Source organism: Chamaea fasciata, unplaced genomic scaffold (assembly GCF_029207755.1).
Source record: "Chamaea fasciata isolate MVZ Bird 193981 ecotype frontalis unplaced genomic scaffold, bChaFas1.0.hap1 SCAF_3, whole genome shotgun sequence".
NCBI classification, from domain to species: Eukaryota; Metazoa; Chordata; class Aves; order Passeriformes; family Sylviidae; genus Chamaea; species Chamaea fasciata.
The window spans coordinates 88,683,663-88,698,324 of NW_027094088.1; the positions used below are offsets into that span (position 1 = coordinate 88,683,663).

A 14,662-nucleotide genomic window follows, 5' to 3' on the forward strand; every position below is an offset into this window, starting at 1 on the left:
GCTTCTTTTCTTCAATGCTGCAGTAAAATTGTATAGCCATTAATCAACGTGATTCCTACAAGTCTTTTCTTTAGGGAATTCAGTAAATTTGGAGACATGGCACCTTATAAAATTTGAGGATGTATTTGCTAGAGCACAGTATCTTGCACTTGGCCAAGTTGTATTTAAATAGCCCACTTCCAGCATTAATAATACATCATAGTGAAATCTGGTTTAAAATCAAATGTTGTTTAAGGTCCTGTTAAGCACCTGTGAATACATTTCTGCTCCTTGCTAGTACCACTTGAGCATTTAAAAGGTCTTAGATGGACTATCCAGTTTTCAAGGGTTGGAAAATAAAAAGTAAAATTTCTTGGAATTCCCAGCTATTCAAGGCCTGGAAATATCATTTCCTAGATTATTATAGAGTTTATGTGCATATAAGACATTGTGTCTAGCAAGTCAAAGCAGAGTGAGATGCTTTAAATCATCAGTAAGTTACTTAACTTGGGCAGAAGAGTTGTCACTTTTTAGTAGATACTTGTAATAATTTCTATATCTTAGATTCACTAAATCGTACTGCTCCATGGACAGAGCCAGCTCCATCTATTGCCCTCTCTCTATAGCTATGGGAGCATCAGAATGCATGAGAGGTTCACCATCTGCTTTGCTGGAAATTTTGCAAAGAGGAATATTAGATATGATAAAGATATTAAAACCAATAGTGGGTGTATTGCAGCCCATCCTCCCTTGGCAGCCTAAGGCTGCTTTCTACTCTACTCATTTCAGTTCAGAGGAAAAAGAAATCTTTCATTTAAATGACATTTATATGATAGAATGTCACCAGTGCTAGTTGCCATTGTAATAAATTATCACTCAAGTACTATGTAAGGCAGTACATGTCATCAGTAAAAATACCAATTAAAAAACGCTTTCTTCAGGAATTTCAGGCATAGACAAATGCAAAAATGCATCTTACTGCAGATACACAAAGAAGATAACACTGGATTTTTTTTCATCTCCACTTGCTACTTATTACTAAAATAGGTTATTTTATTGAGAAAGATATTTCTGTAAGACATTCCTGTGGAGTGGGAACTGAGTAAAGGATTGTCACACTGGTTAGGATGCCATTCCATAGGGAGAGGTAATATGAAAAGCATCACAAGTAAATGGAAGAGCAAAGGGTGTCAGAGTCGATGACAGCAAAGTTGGGGAAAGTGCAAGAAGTTAAATGGATGTAAGTAGCAGTTGTTTATACAGAACTTTGACACATGGATTAGAAGTTTCAATCTGGCTTCATAAGCATAAAGAAAGCAAACAGAAGGATTTGAAGAAGGGTGTTAATCAGATGAATACTGGAGTAGAATAATAGCAGCAGCAAATTGAGCTGTACTCTAGTCTTGCAAATATGAAAGGAATAAGAAAAGTCTCTTTTCTATTAGATTTTTATTTACATTTTATTCTGTTCTGATTTTCAGTACGCCAAAATGTATTTTAAGTGTTGTTCATTCATTTTGCATTTAGTTGAAAGAAACCCAGAAAATAGGAAAGAAAAGAAATTAAACCTACATTTAGGAGAATACACAGCAATTTTTTTGGAAGTATTTGAGATGCTGGTTTACTGTGGCTGTTTTGGCACTGCATATCTGTTTGCTTCTGTGTGCTCTGCCCTGTCTTTATCTGGGTAGTAAACTTGTTCAGTTTCACTCATTCTTACTGCCCTAATTGTTCCACATGAGATTTATTTAAGCCATTGAAATATAAGGACATTAATGTTCTTTGCTTTGAATTTGTGAAATCTCCATGACTGTGATTATACTGAAGCTTTAACTATATTTCTGTGAGCATATGTAATTTTTTCCTCTTTTTATGTTTTACCATTCTTTTATGAAGGTGTTTCCCATTTCTGGGGTGAAGAAGAGTGATCTTGTTAAGAGATCATGTGTGATGAGACAACATCATTAGCTCTAGCAAGCATGTCTACTCCGGGTTGTCTCAGCTCTCTAGACTCTAGTTCATACATAGCATTTATGAAGTCTCTAACACGGAGCTCTGATTTTTCAATTGATTGGTATTCCCATTTTAATTTCAGCACTTTTTACATTAGTATTATTATTACTAATTATAATTTTCATGTATATAGTACCATTCTACTTATTTTTTAGTTCATCTTCAAAATGCTTGTTAAATCTTCCAGTGCAGGGGATATATATAGCATCTTCAAAAACATGATAATATCTAGATTTTTGTTTTCGTGACACTGTAGGTATAGCTGAAGAATACATGACCAGCTATAAAAACAGACAAATGTACTTATGGAATAATTTAGTCAGAATTTCAGTTTCTAAATATAAATTACAATTTTGGGGATCCTTGCTCAGCAACAGACTAACTTCCCAGGTATTTCAATGACATTCATTTGCTCTAACTAAAGGTTTTCAACACTGAACAATCCAAATATAAAGCAATTACTATTTTTACTTCTGTTTGCAGTTGGTAGAATAAAATTGCTATTTTTCTAAATTATATAAAATTAATACACTGAGATGTGTTCTACATCTCAGTGTATTAGTCTACTATTAATCTCTACATCTACTTAGAGCTACCCCCCACCTTAGAATCATAGAACCACAGAATGGTTTGGGTTGGAAGGGACGTTAACATCATGTAGTTCCAAACCCCCTGCCATGGGCAGGGATTCCTCCCACTAGTTCAGGTTGCTCAAAGCCCCATCCAACAGGACCTTGAACATTTCCAGGGATAGGGCATCCACAACTTTGCTGGGCAACTTGAGCCTTACCAACTTCTTAATATGCCATTCTCCTTTGACCTGTCACATATCCTTGTAAAAAGTTCCTCTCTAGCTTTTTGGGGGGCCCCTTTAAGATACTGGAAGGTTCTTTAAAGTCTTCCCAGCCCCTTCTCCAGGGTGTAAAACCTCAGCTCTTTTCAGCCTGTCTTCATAGCAGAAGGATTCCAGACCTCTGATCATCTTGGTGGCCCCCCTCTGGACTCACTCCAACAGGTCCATGTCCTTATGTTGGGAGCCCCAGAACCAGATGTAGTACTCCAGATGAGGTATTACAGGGATGGAAGGGTGGGGCAGAATCCCCTCCATCACCCTGCTAGCCACACCACTTTTGATGCAGCCCAGGATGTGTGTGACTTTCTGGCTCCAAGCACACATTGCCAACTCACGTTGGGCTTCTCATCAACCAGCACCTCCAAATTCTTTCCCTTAGGACTGTTCTCAATATGAGCAATAAATTCCTTCAAATTGTGAGCTAGCTTGCTTGCCTTAAGATCAATTATCCAAATCTAACACATCCATCCTGGGCTCCCTTTATATTAAGTGGCAAGTTAGTTCTCATTTAAAGAGCAATTCAACTTGTTTTCAAATATGTGTCAATAGTGTGAATTATCCTCTAAAAGTATTTTACCTCTACCCTGTGAGCCTTATGGGTACCTACTGCTGGCTTAGTGGCTTAGTGGTGGATGGCTGGCTTTTAGCTTTCTAAGCTAGGGTGATGTGGTTGTGTGAGAAAGCACAGATATGGCCCAGTCACAGCAACAAAGAAAGAGACGGCAACATAGAAGCAAGGAGAAGAAAATACTGAAAAGTGTGCAAAGGTCCCTTAACTGCTTTTATTTAAGAGTTACAACTAGAGGTGGATATTTATACCTTCACCTTCTCTGAGGCACAGGACTGAGTTTTGTGTACTGCTGGATGCAGCTAATGGGAAAGGCTATTCTGGTTCTCTGACTGCAGGTATTTTTCATGTTATCATGTTTGCCAACTAAAATACTGAGTTGCATAACTCACTTTATTTTGACTTACTGTTTATGTTTTTTTTTTCTTTTTCAAAGTCTAGCCATTTTTCAGTTTGCTACTTTAGAAAGAGTTGGACTATTTTCTATAAAAAACAAATCAGTTTCAACTCTATTACAATATATTTTATCATGTGTTAGGAGAACATATAGAAAATATTGTGACTTGGGCAGTTTTCATTAGAAATATTAGATTTATTTTCCTTGTTGGTTTCACAGAGTTGAAACCTACCATTTTTCAGAGCATGCTGTGAAACTTCTCTTTTCTAAGGCTATTCAGAGAAGGGGTGATTTAAACTTGGTGTATTTGAGTACAGGCTGTTATTGTTTGAAACAGGGTCTTAACAGTAAGAAGGAAATTCATGTTTAAAGAGATCAGAATGTGTTATTTTATGATACCCTTCTAACTAATGATACTTAAAATTTTGTTTGTATTTCTAATGTCTTTTTCAGCATCTGAAAATAGAAGAGGATTTCAGTAAATCTAAATAAATAAAATAAATTCTTCTCAATAGTCTCTTGAGTGTTGAATCAAATTGGTACTTAACTTTTTCTCGGGTAGTGGAATTTAAGCCTTTTTTCAATTACGTCCCTTTTTGCTTCTACACCCCTTTTTCTGGTGAATATAATTTTCATTATCAGTAGTAGAGTAGGGAGTATTTCCTCCTAGAGTGGGCTAATTTCAAATGCTGTTCTGAGGTTCTCCTGAGAGGTTTTCCAGTCTTCCCTTTTGCGGGGAGAGACTGGTAAATACTTATATAAGGTCATTTTCAGATCAGTCTTTTTTTTGAATTGGGATCTATTTTAAATTTTTAATTACCTCATCTGCTTTTTTTTGTTATTATTTTTCAACTCTAAACAATACCAAAACTCCTTAAAATCATCCATAATTGTTAATAAACATTCTTAGTGCCACTTCAGTTTTAAATGTGTATTTTTGTTCTTTTATCTCACATCCAAATGTATTATTGTAGGGCCAGAGCAAATCCTAGTCATTGGAAGACTCACTGTCCTTTCCCTTGACATAAAGTAAAGAGGTTTTGTTGGGGGTTTTTTATGCTTTGGAGTTGTTTTATTAAGAAATACCTAAGATAAAGGTAGCCTGGCATAAAAACCTAGCCTAGAAATGGCTATCGGTTTGACTTAGAGTATTTCTAATAGTTCCCCATTGCGTATTTCTCGCTTCATTGTTGTAGACTTTTTCTTCTGAATGGTGGTGGCAGTTACTATGGGGCAAAAAGACTTCTACACAGAAAATGGTTGGTTGGTTGGTTGGTTGGATTTTATAGAAGCACTAATAGACCTAGAAAGCGCATGAAGTGCTGACTCTAGTGCTGAGCAAAAAATTGTGCTGCATTTGGGAAGGGCATCTTGGGTTCTGCTCTTTGGATTTGTACAGAACTGCATTTGGAGCACCATCCTCATCACACGCAGAGCAGAATATGTGAATTTGGACACCCTCAGACTCACAACTTCTTATCTCAACAGGGTCCAGGTGGGAACTGGGTTCTTCATCTCTCAAAGTGCCTGTCCAAAAAATATTTTCAAACATTTAAGTTGTAGGTTCTGGGGATATGAAGGTTAAAGAGGAGAAAACTGCTCATTGAGTTTAAAACATTTCAAGGATGTGAAAGGAGCTATTTTGGGTCTCAGTTTTAGATACCTAAGGGTGTGATGGGTGTATGAGTACAACACATTGTATTAAACTTTCAGTAAATGCTGGTATGTTGCTTACATAAAGATTTTGCCTGTAGGATTAGAAGATAATTTTCATACAGATTGGCACAAATAAAAACATTATCCAGAAAATACTTTTTGCTTATTAAAGGTACCTTGTGCTTTTGTAAGTTGTTTTCCTGCCATTGCACTCGAACCATTTGCACTGTGTTGACCTGCTGTGAGCCTTGAGGGACGCTGTTAAAGTCTGTAAGGTGAACCCACAGAGGTGTCAAATATTAACAAGTGCTCTCTGCCCTGCTGATGCTGAACGCCGATCTTCCTCAGGCATCAAGAAACAGGGAGAGCTAATTTGTAATTGTTGCCTTTCCTGTTCTCTCAGATGGTTGGGTAAGCAGACTGAAATGTCTGTCCTCTAGCTATTTGACTTTATATAGGAACTCCCATCACCTTCATCTTTGCAGTAGCAGGATCCCACCCAGTAGAATACTAATCAATATGATTAACATCTGTCTCCTGGGGTGCATTGTTTCTCTTTTCCTGTCCCCAGAAGCAAGATTGTCTTTTTAGCTATATAATGCTAAATATATCACTGTCATCTGCCGGGATATGTTTTTACCTGTACTTTTTGCTATGAGTTCATATTAATGCAGACAAGTCAAAACAGTGCACTGCCACCCAAAATGGAAGGTGATGGGGTTTGTGTGGACTTCAGATTCTGGGACAGGCCATTCCCAGTTCAAAAATGGACACTCGCTTCTGCCCAGAAAGGCTTTACCGTACTACAGATGACACGTAACATTCATGCAGAGTCCTGTCCTTCCTTCAGGTTTTAGAGCACCACAGGTCTGAAACCTCCCACCTGGAATCCACATTACCCTCACTGCTGGGTAGCCCAGAGGAACAGGCAGATTTCATATGCTTGACCTAAGGAAACATAACTGAATGCTTCCTCCGTAGAATGTTTTCTTGAATTTAGGAATGCCGGTGAAGTCTTGTTCAATACTGCTGGGAAGTTTAATTTGCCGTAATAATGAAATACCAAACTAACTGTACTTTGGGTGGTTATGACAGTGTACTAGAGTGATTGTGTATTGGACTGCTGTTATTTTGGAGCTGCCTCATGCTGTCCCTTCTCCCCCAACCTGACCAGATTTTGCATAGCTGGGGGTGGGGGGTGGGGGGAGGGAAATTGCCTTTTGCTGTAGTTAATATTGAGTCAACGTTTTTTAAGTCCACTATTTCCTTTAGCATTTCCGTTAACAGCGAGGTTTTCTTTTGACAACAAAATGTTTTATTGCAATTTAATACAAATAGTGACTCCCAAATATCATAGAGAAATAATTTTAAAAAAGAGTTTCCATACAGCATTTCTTACCTAGTCTGTTGTCCTGTCATATGAAAAGAGCATATCAAAAGTCATCCCTTGGATTATATCTTTATTTATTTATTCTGTGGTTCCTGAGCATTCTTTGGTTCAGAGACAGCTACAATGGCTCACAATTGCCCATGACTCCCTCAGTGGAAAATTCAGGCATTAGATGAGCTGAACCTCCTTTTGAAGTCACTTGTGTCTCTCTGTCTTAGCCAAACTGAGCATCTGTCTGAGCTCTTCAGTGAGAGCCTTAAGTTAGATGGGAGGAACCTGTACTAAAGTGTTGGTTAATTTGTCACAGAAAAAGCATGCCTTTAAAAAGAGTAAGATGCTCAGTGAAAGTAAAGGGGCTTACTCTTCATTATTTATAAAAGTCATATGCCATTACTTGCTTGACAAGTACTGTTTGTCGTGGGTTGCTATGTTTTGGGTTTTTGTTTTGCATTTTTTAATAGACTGAATATTATATCATTCTTAATAGTGTAGAACAGTCAAAATCTTTGACCTGCCATTTGTTTGTTTCACCTGTAGGTATTTATGGAACTATTTATGTTACAAACTGCTTGGAAATTGTTTGGTTTATTATCATTCATCAGTATTCTGCACAGATCCCACTGAAGCACTGTGGTTTGGATAATGCACCACAGTTTATCAGTGAATGAGCTGACTTCTTAAATGAGTGACTGATTTCTTTACTCTTGCAATGTACAGGTTGTTCTTCATGATTCACAGTTCTCTTCAGTCAGCTGCATGTTTCACATTATCGTGGGCAAACATGACATGCACGTGTTGATGCAATTTATTTTTACAGCTTGATAATATGCTTTGATTTATCGCTCTTCTAAACTGTGGTGTTCTGTTTCCCCCTTAGGGATACGATGATGGATATGGGGGTGAATATGACGATCCAAGCTATGAGGCATATGATAACAGTTATGCCACCCAAACACAAAGGTAAGCATTTCTGCTTTTACGTTATTTCACCAAAGTACACTTTTTCATGTAAATTTCCTGGTTTAATTTACACAATAAATTTTACAAAATCTTGGAGTACTTTAGAAATCTATCAAAAAGTAATGACAGTCATAGTTTGTATACAGAGATTCAGATGAAGTAAAAATGTAAGGTGCTATGCATTTAAAATTGGTGCAAATTAAATAATTTTTTTAGCAAGCGATTACATAATTTTCTTTTTTGATGTTATTCTGAACTTGTTTCTGCCCTTTTTTTTGTCCTTTACAGGTGATATGTTGTGAGGGGCATCTAATACTTATGGTTTTTACAATATTTGGGGGAAAAAAATGAAAGAAATTAAAAAATATTTGTGATGGTAACCTGTTTATTGTTGGCATCCACCATCAAGGTAAACTATAGAAGGGAAATGCCAAAAGTAAGGCTGAAAGTGTCTGTTTTCAACCAGTTATTTTCTAAGCAACTCTCAGAATTGATAAGTTTGGAAGTTAATTTTTTGTCCTTGTGATGTGGAATAGTAGGAAAAGGCTACATTCACATCTTACATTGATTTGTGTCTATAAGGTAAGGCAATAAAAACTATCCCTTTTTTATGTATATGCACCTCACACGCTCATCCATTAATTTGACAGTAATTTCATGGTTTTTAAATATGGATTGGCAACTTTTTCACATTTAAGCTAAAGGATGAAAGGGTCCTTCAGCCAGTTATTCAGAAAGTGCTCTTGTGCATTGCTAAAAGTACTTGTAAGGTTGTGGAAAGGCAAATGAAGCTTTAACAAAAAAAGACATAGATTTTAACTGAGTTATGTGGTTCTCACTGAACAAGAAAGTAATGTATACATATAGAGTTCTACACTCCCAAGGCGGAAGGAGCCTAACCTTGCTTTTTTGTTCAGCCATCTTTTTCACTGAATGCTTTGCTGATGTAAATGCCTGTCAGAATTACGTTCAGCTCCAGAACTGCTCTAGTGAGTGATACTTCAGTGGATAAAAAATACTTTATAAATATTTTTATATTTGGTAAAGTATATTTAAAAGGATTTGTCACACCTAAATGTGAACCCCATCAAGTACACTTTAACAGTTTCAAGTAATTATACATTACTGGCTGCACCCATCATGTCATTGTGTAGGTAGGTATTCTTGTTGTCAAATGTACGTGAATGTTTTTTAAAAAAATTCAGCTCATCTTTTGCTACAAGAGTGAATTATCACAGGAGATACTGCTTCTGATGTAAAAACAAAAATTAGTTTGAAATCTCTTCCTGTGACATGGCTTCCTTTATATCATCTGAATTAACCTGTAATTTCTTTACAATTTGATGTCCCAGGCAACTAAATGACAAATATATCAATTTTATGAGGAGTGTATTATAATGCAGCTAGAACTAGTGGTGATGATTTGATACAAGGAAGAAAATTTATAGTCACATAATTTAGTCAATTAAACAGCTATTAAGTTTAGTCATCAGATATGTTTTCTAATAATTTGAGATACTCCAGGATACCTAATCTGTTTAAAATTGGCAGCTAAAACATTTCCTTTTGAAATATATGACAAGGCATGTGGTCATACTTAGCCATGTTGAATGGCACTTAATACCTCAAGTAGCCTATTGATTTCAAAGAGAGCACTTTCAGAGTTACATGCTTCTCATTTCAAAGATTTAAAGAACAAATGGGCCATTAAATACACAGTTTTTATTTCTGCACCTTATTAGTTATTTAGCTTCATAAAAATGCCTGCTTACTGAGCAAAAAATAAAAATATTAATACAATACAATGAAATAGTATGCCCAAAATATTTGGTTAGATGCATATTTCAAAATGTTTTCTCCAAGTCTCAGATCTTGCTTAATAGTATACTCCAGTCATATGAGACATATCATGTGCACACCTAACAAAGAAGATAAGTAGTACTGCTCCAAGGTACTTACTCATCTCCTCCAGTGTGTCATTTAAAGGAAAAAAAATAACAAAAACTTGCCAACAAGTTCTCGGCAACAACAGCTTTCTGTGCTCAGCCAGAAAATTATCATTGGTTCCCTCTGCTGGGATTGACTGAAATTCTAAAGCATGAGATGAGAAGAAATTGTAGTTAATGTCTTAATGCAGAGTACCAAGATTCCTGTTAATTTTAAGGGCAGAGTTTCCCATTGCATTTTATGGCTTTTTAGGGAATGAATGTGGAAATTAGAGATGGTGCATACTTTCATCTGACTGTCTGTCTTGCTGTGCATGTTGACCAAGCCTTATTCTCTCCATTGCTTCAAAAAGAAGAACATGTTGGGGTGGAGGGTCATGAACAGACAGGGTGGATGGTCTGAGCTCAGGCTGACTTCAGTGTGCTTTAGAGCAAAGCTCAAAGTGTCATGCCTTGTTCCCCTGCTCACCCCATGCAAGGAATGAGAGATGGAGTTTGGGCAGCCTGCCACCACCACCCCTGTCACCCCTGCCTTTGTCTTCCACACCTTGTATCTGCTTCCCATTTGCCAGTCTTTCTGCCCGTATATACTTCATTAGTCCTTTTTGTCCAAGAGGTCTGATTTAGAATTTTGCAAACTAAGCTCTGCCAACAGCAGAAAAAACGAGCACGGTATCAACATGCACTGTGCTACGACACAGGATTATGGTTTAGTAGAAGGAGCACGACTCATACCAGTCCCCCAGACTATTCAGATTCAGCTGTACTTTAGTTCACAGTTATCTAATTTTTACTAAAAGTCAGGGATGGTGTTGCAGGTCCAACAGTACACTTGGTATAGGTCCTTCTCTAATGGACTTTAATGAACTTTTCCAGACAGAAAGATCTGTCCTTCATGACAGCAGTGTGATTTTTAGGCTGAAACTATGGGGATGGGGTCACTTGTGGAAGAGGTCATGACAGGGTCTCGGAATCAGGCTGGAATGAAACCCACAGTAAGTCTGCATGTCTGAACAAGCCAAGAGGCATCTCAAGCACACTTCAAAATGGAGCAAAGAAGAAACTTTGAAGAAAGAGAAAAGCAGGACTCTCACTATGGTAAGTGCTACCTGTATCTTATTGGGTTGGGGGGGCTTATTTTAGAAACAAGACAATTATGGGTTATGACAGTCTATATTGCATGGAGTTATGTCTTGCTTTAAGTATCAGAAGATGCATTTGTAAAGCCACTTTTTTCCCTCCTTATGTTCCTGTCCATGACAACCCAGAGCACAAGGCAGAACCTCAGGACAGATTTAAATGAACTGTCTGTGTTGCTGTATCGGACACACAAAGGACGAGGCAGGCAGCAGAAGGTCAGGCTGGAAGGCTCTATTTTAATATTTCTGACTCCATTTATATACACTTTTACAGAAGGCAAAAGATTGGCTACACAGGTTGCCAGCTCTTCAGCCTCATAGGTTAACATCACCATCAATCATATTTTACCTCCCAGAGGAGAAATATGTAAACAAAGTAGATAATTCTAAATATATACATAGTTTACATGAAGCTGCATGGGAATCTCCACTACCAAAATGCAAACACTGAGTAGGCAAAAAAACTTAGGACGACATGTCTGTCCTTCCCAACTGTCCTGGGGTGACTTTATGCTGTTTGTATCCCCAGTTGTCTGTTCTGTTTATGCTGGATAATAAGTTCTACACCTTTAAGACTGGTTCTGAGAGCGAAGGAGGGGAAAGAAGAAGTGCTCAGTTTGTTTGCAGAAACTGCTCTCACTCTCCCGCATTCTGCTCCTGGACTGTGTTGTCTATGGATGGACAGCAGGAGAGAGATTTCATTTGCTTTTTGGTTTAGTTTTTAGCTAGCTGAGACAGAGAAGTTCCCTGAACTGTTTTTTTTTCTTGTTCTTGGAATTGTTTAAACCTGTTCTGGCCTGAAAAACCCAGAGAACACCCAGATCTCACACCTGCAGCCCACTGGGCCCCAGGGCGGCATTTTCAGCGCCAGAGGGACTGACAAGAGACTGGGAGAGCTGAGCTAACTCAGGGCAAGGACTTTCTCAGTTTTGCCCTCTCTCTTCAGAGCAGCAAGAGGTTTTGTTGTTTATGATATTGTTCATTCTTTTTGTGCTTGTGGGCACTTTGTTTGTGGAATAAACAGGTTTTTTCCACTTTTCTCTAAGGAAACTTTTACTGGACCAGCTGGGGGAGGAGCTGCTTGAATTTGGTTTCTAGAGGGACCGCATTCGGAGGTTTCCTCCCAAATTTGCCCTAAACCAGGACACCAACTGTGTCTGTAAGCATTATTTGCAGGATTCTGTGAAAGACTGCACATTTTCTGAGGACATTTAGAAACCCTACTCATTTTAGAATTTTTTTTCATACAGATGTCAAAATACAGTTTTTAAGGTAATTACAATGAAAGTTTTGTCCAATACCAAAATGAACAAGGAAACAACCATATCAGTGGGCAGGAGAAGACACCAAATCTGGCATACTTCCCATGGGCACTATTGCACTGTAATTTGAGTTTCTCAATGAAACCTTGTTTTCCTCTGTCTTCTCCCTTCCATATAATGTGAAGATAGATCTTGTTGATAAGAATATCTGCCTATCCAGACACACTAAGAGATATTCAGTAGTTATTAAGTTCATACACTACTCTCTATGTACTTGAAAGTAAGGCAGAGGACACTCAAAACCTCTCTGCCAGTTAGATTTACCTCTCAAACCTCTAGTCTGACAACTTTGTTTAAAAATATAGACATAATATACAAAATGGTAGAAGTGTTAATTTCCAACTCAGCTGTAACACAGAAAATCGAGGAGAATCCTATTACTTTCAAAATGTAATACAGTTTTTGATTTTCTTACCAGGAACTTCCAAGTCTGTTGAACTATCACCACTGTCCAGGATTCATGGATTGAGATCACTAGATCACCAGAAGAAAAGGATGCAAAATTTTGTGAGGAGATGTAGAAGATCAGCCTCTTTAGTTACTCAGAGGTTGTTAGGCATCCCACATGCAAAGTGTGGCCAGACTCCTCCGCTAAGACCACAGAATAATTTGGTGGAAATGGATCATTTGCTGATGGATCATGATGGCCAACAGAATTATCTTCAGCTCGACTACCACATCTGCAGTCATCCCCACTGGCCTTTGTGTCTCTGCCAGCACCAACAGTTTCATTTCAAAGATACCATGTCTCACAGCCAAAAGAGATACCAAGGAAACCTGGGACTGACTGTCTGGTTATGGGATGAACCAGGCAGGTTATATTCTCTTTAATCCACTTGTGCCCAACGTACCCAGATACGCGTAGAATAAACAGTGGTGCCCAACAAGGAGGAGCAAAGGAAGCCAATGATTTTCTGATGAAGCTTAAAATTTGAGTTTGATATTATTTCTCTGTTCCACAGTGCCTGGCATGAACACTCATCCATCCATCCATTCTAGTTTTTGTGAACAGGAAGATGGTATATTGGAGAGAGAGGGTATATTGGCAATGGCTTTCAGATCTGGTTGCCTGGCTTTTTATTCTGCCTTTTTTTTTCTGTATGGCTTTTGTTAAAAACATAGGTCAGCAGAAAAATGAGTTGCCAAGTGTGTGTTGTCTAAAGAAAGAAGAGCTTATGACTCCCACCTTAGGCTGTAAATAGACTTGTAAATCAGGACCCCATAACTTACTGACAAGAAGAATAAATAATTCAGTGATAAAAGACAGATGAAACTAGTGCACAGTGTTGCTGTTACAGATTCCATCTCACAGCAGTACAAGCTTTGTGATGGTATGTTGTCATCCTTGCTGTGACTGCAAGATGACATAGGTAAAAAACATTTCTCATGCCTGCCTGCACCCAGCCTCACTAATAATAACTCACTCATTAATAACAGTAACCCAATTTTTGGACCTTGAAGCAATTATTGGCAAAATATTTACTGTTAATCTTGCAAACAATTTATGTAATGTTTTAGGCAGTAGTCCTCTGGACAGACATTTCATGCTGGTATGCCAGTCATTTTGGCCTAAGAGCTTCTTTTTGGTCTGTTGAACTCACACTTCAAACCCATCCTGAATGTGCTGAGCAAATAATCAGACTTCTGTTCCTGAAGCAGAACTGCATATTATAGGCCATGTCATCTCCGAATTTCCCCTCTAAGATGTTAATGATAGTACAGAATCTAAGCTTTGACATAAAGAAAGATCGTATTAATATATGTGGAATAAATTCTAAGTTCTTGCAAGAGTTGAAGACTGATAAATATTGTATTATCTACTTGCTAAAATGGAATTATCTTAGAGGACTGAAGAAGAAAAAAAGGTTCTGTAACGGAGAAATTCAAGGTGACTGATATATTTCACCTCACTGGATTGTGTTTAATTCAAAAGGTGCCACAATACCTAAAGCTGCACTGTTATGTGAAAAGTCCAATACTAGTAGCAGAAGTAAAAGGACAAAAATGCTGCCTGTGTTCACTGTGCTGCTATGGAAAATGGATACTATGATCGTATCAATGTAATTTTATCCCAGTAGGCATCTGTTTGTAGCAATGCCTATTCATTCAGCCTCTAATAGGTGCTACATTATTCTAATTACTCATACACACGGAAAATTTCAAGAGCATATTCAGCCACTGAAGTTGAATATATGTCAAGTTATTGACTTGGGAAAGAAACTGTTTTCCCTGGTTATTGTTTCTGTTGCCTAGTTCATGTTGTCTACTCCAAAGCTTGTGTTTATAGCTTCTTTTTTTTCTACAGTGTGGGCTGCTAGTACAGGAGCTTTAGGGATCACTTACTTATTTCTGATCTGATATGCAGGAGTACAACATGGAGCACAGTTCAATCTATGTCACTTCTGTGGCTTTCAGTACAATCACATCAGTGCAAAGCCA

The 14,662-nt window shown here is 37.8% G+C and overlaps 1 protein-coding gene across 7 annotated transcripts in view; it reads left to right on the forward strand.

The window, feature by feature from the left end:
* The window catches only part of KHDRBS2 (KH RNA binding domain containing, signal transduction associated 2), a 350,066-nt gene that overhangs the window by 280,725 nt on the left and 54,679 nt on the right, over positions 1-14,662 (forward strand). For all 7 annotated transcript variants that reach the window (XR_010720108.1, XR_010720110.1, XR_010720109.1 and 4 more), the window contains one exon: positions 7,734-7,816. Coding sequence is in view for 1 of the 7 variants with exons in the window: in XM_066179734.1 (XP_066035831.1) it covers positions 7,734-7,816 (83 nt within the window). In the remaining 6 variants the exon portion in view is untranslated. The remainder of the gene's footprint in view (positions 1-7,733; positions 7,817-14,662) is intronic.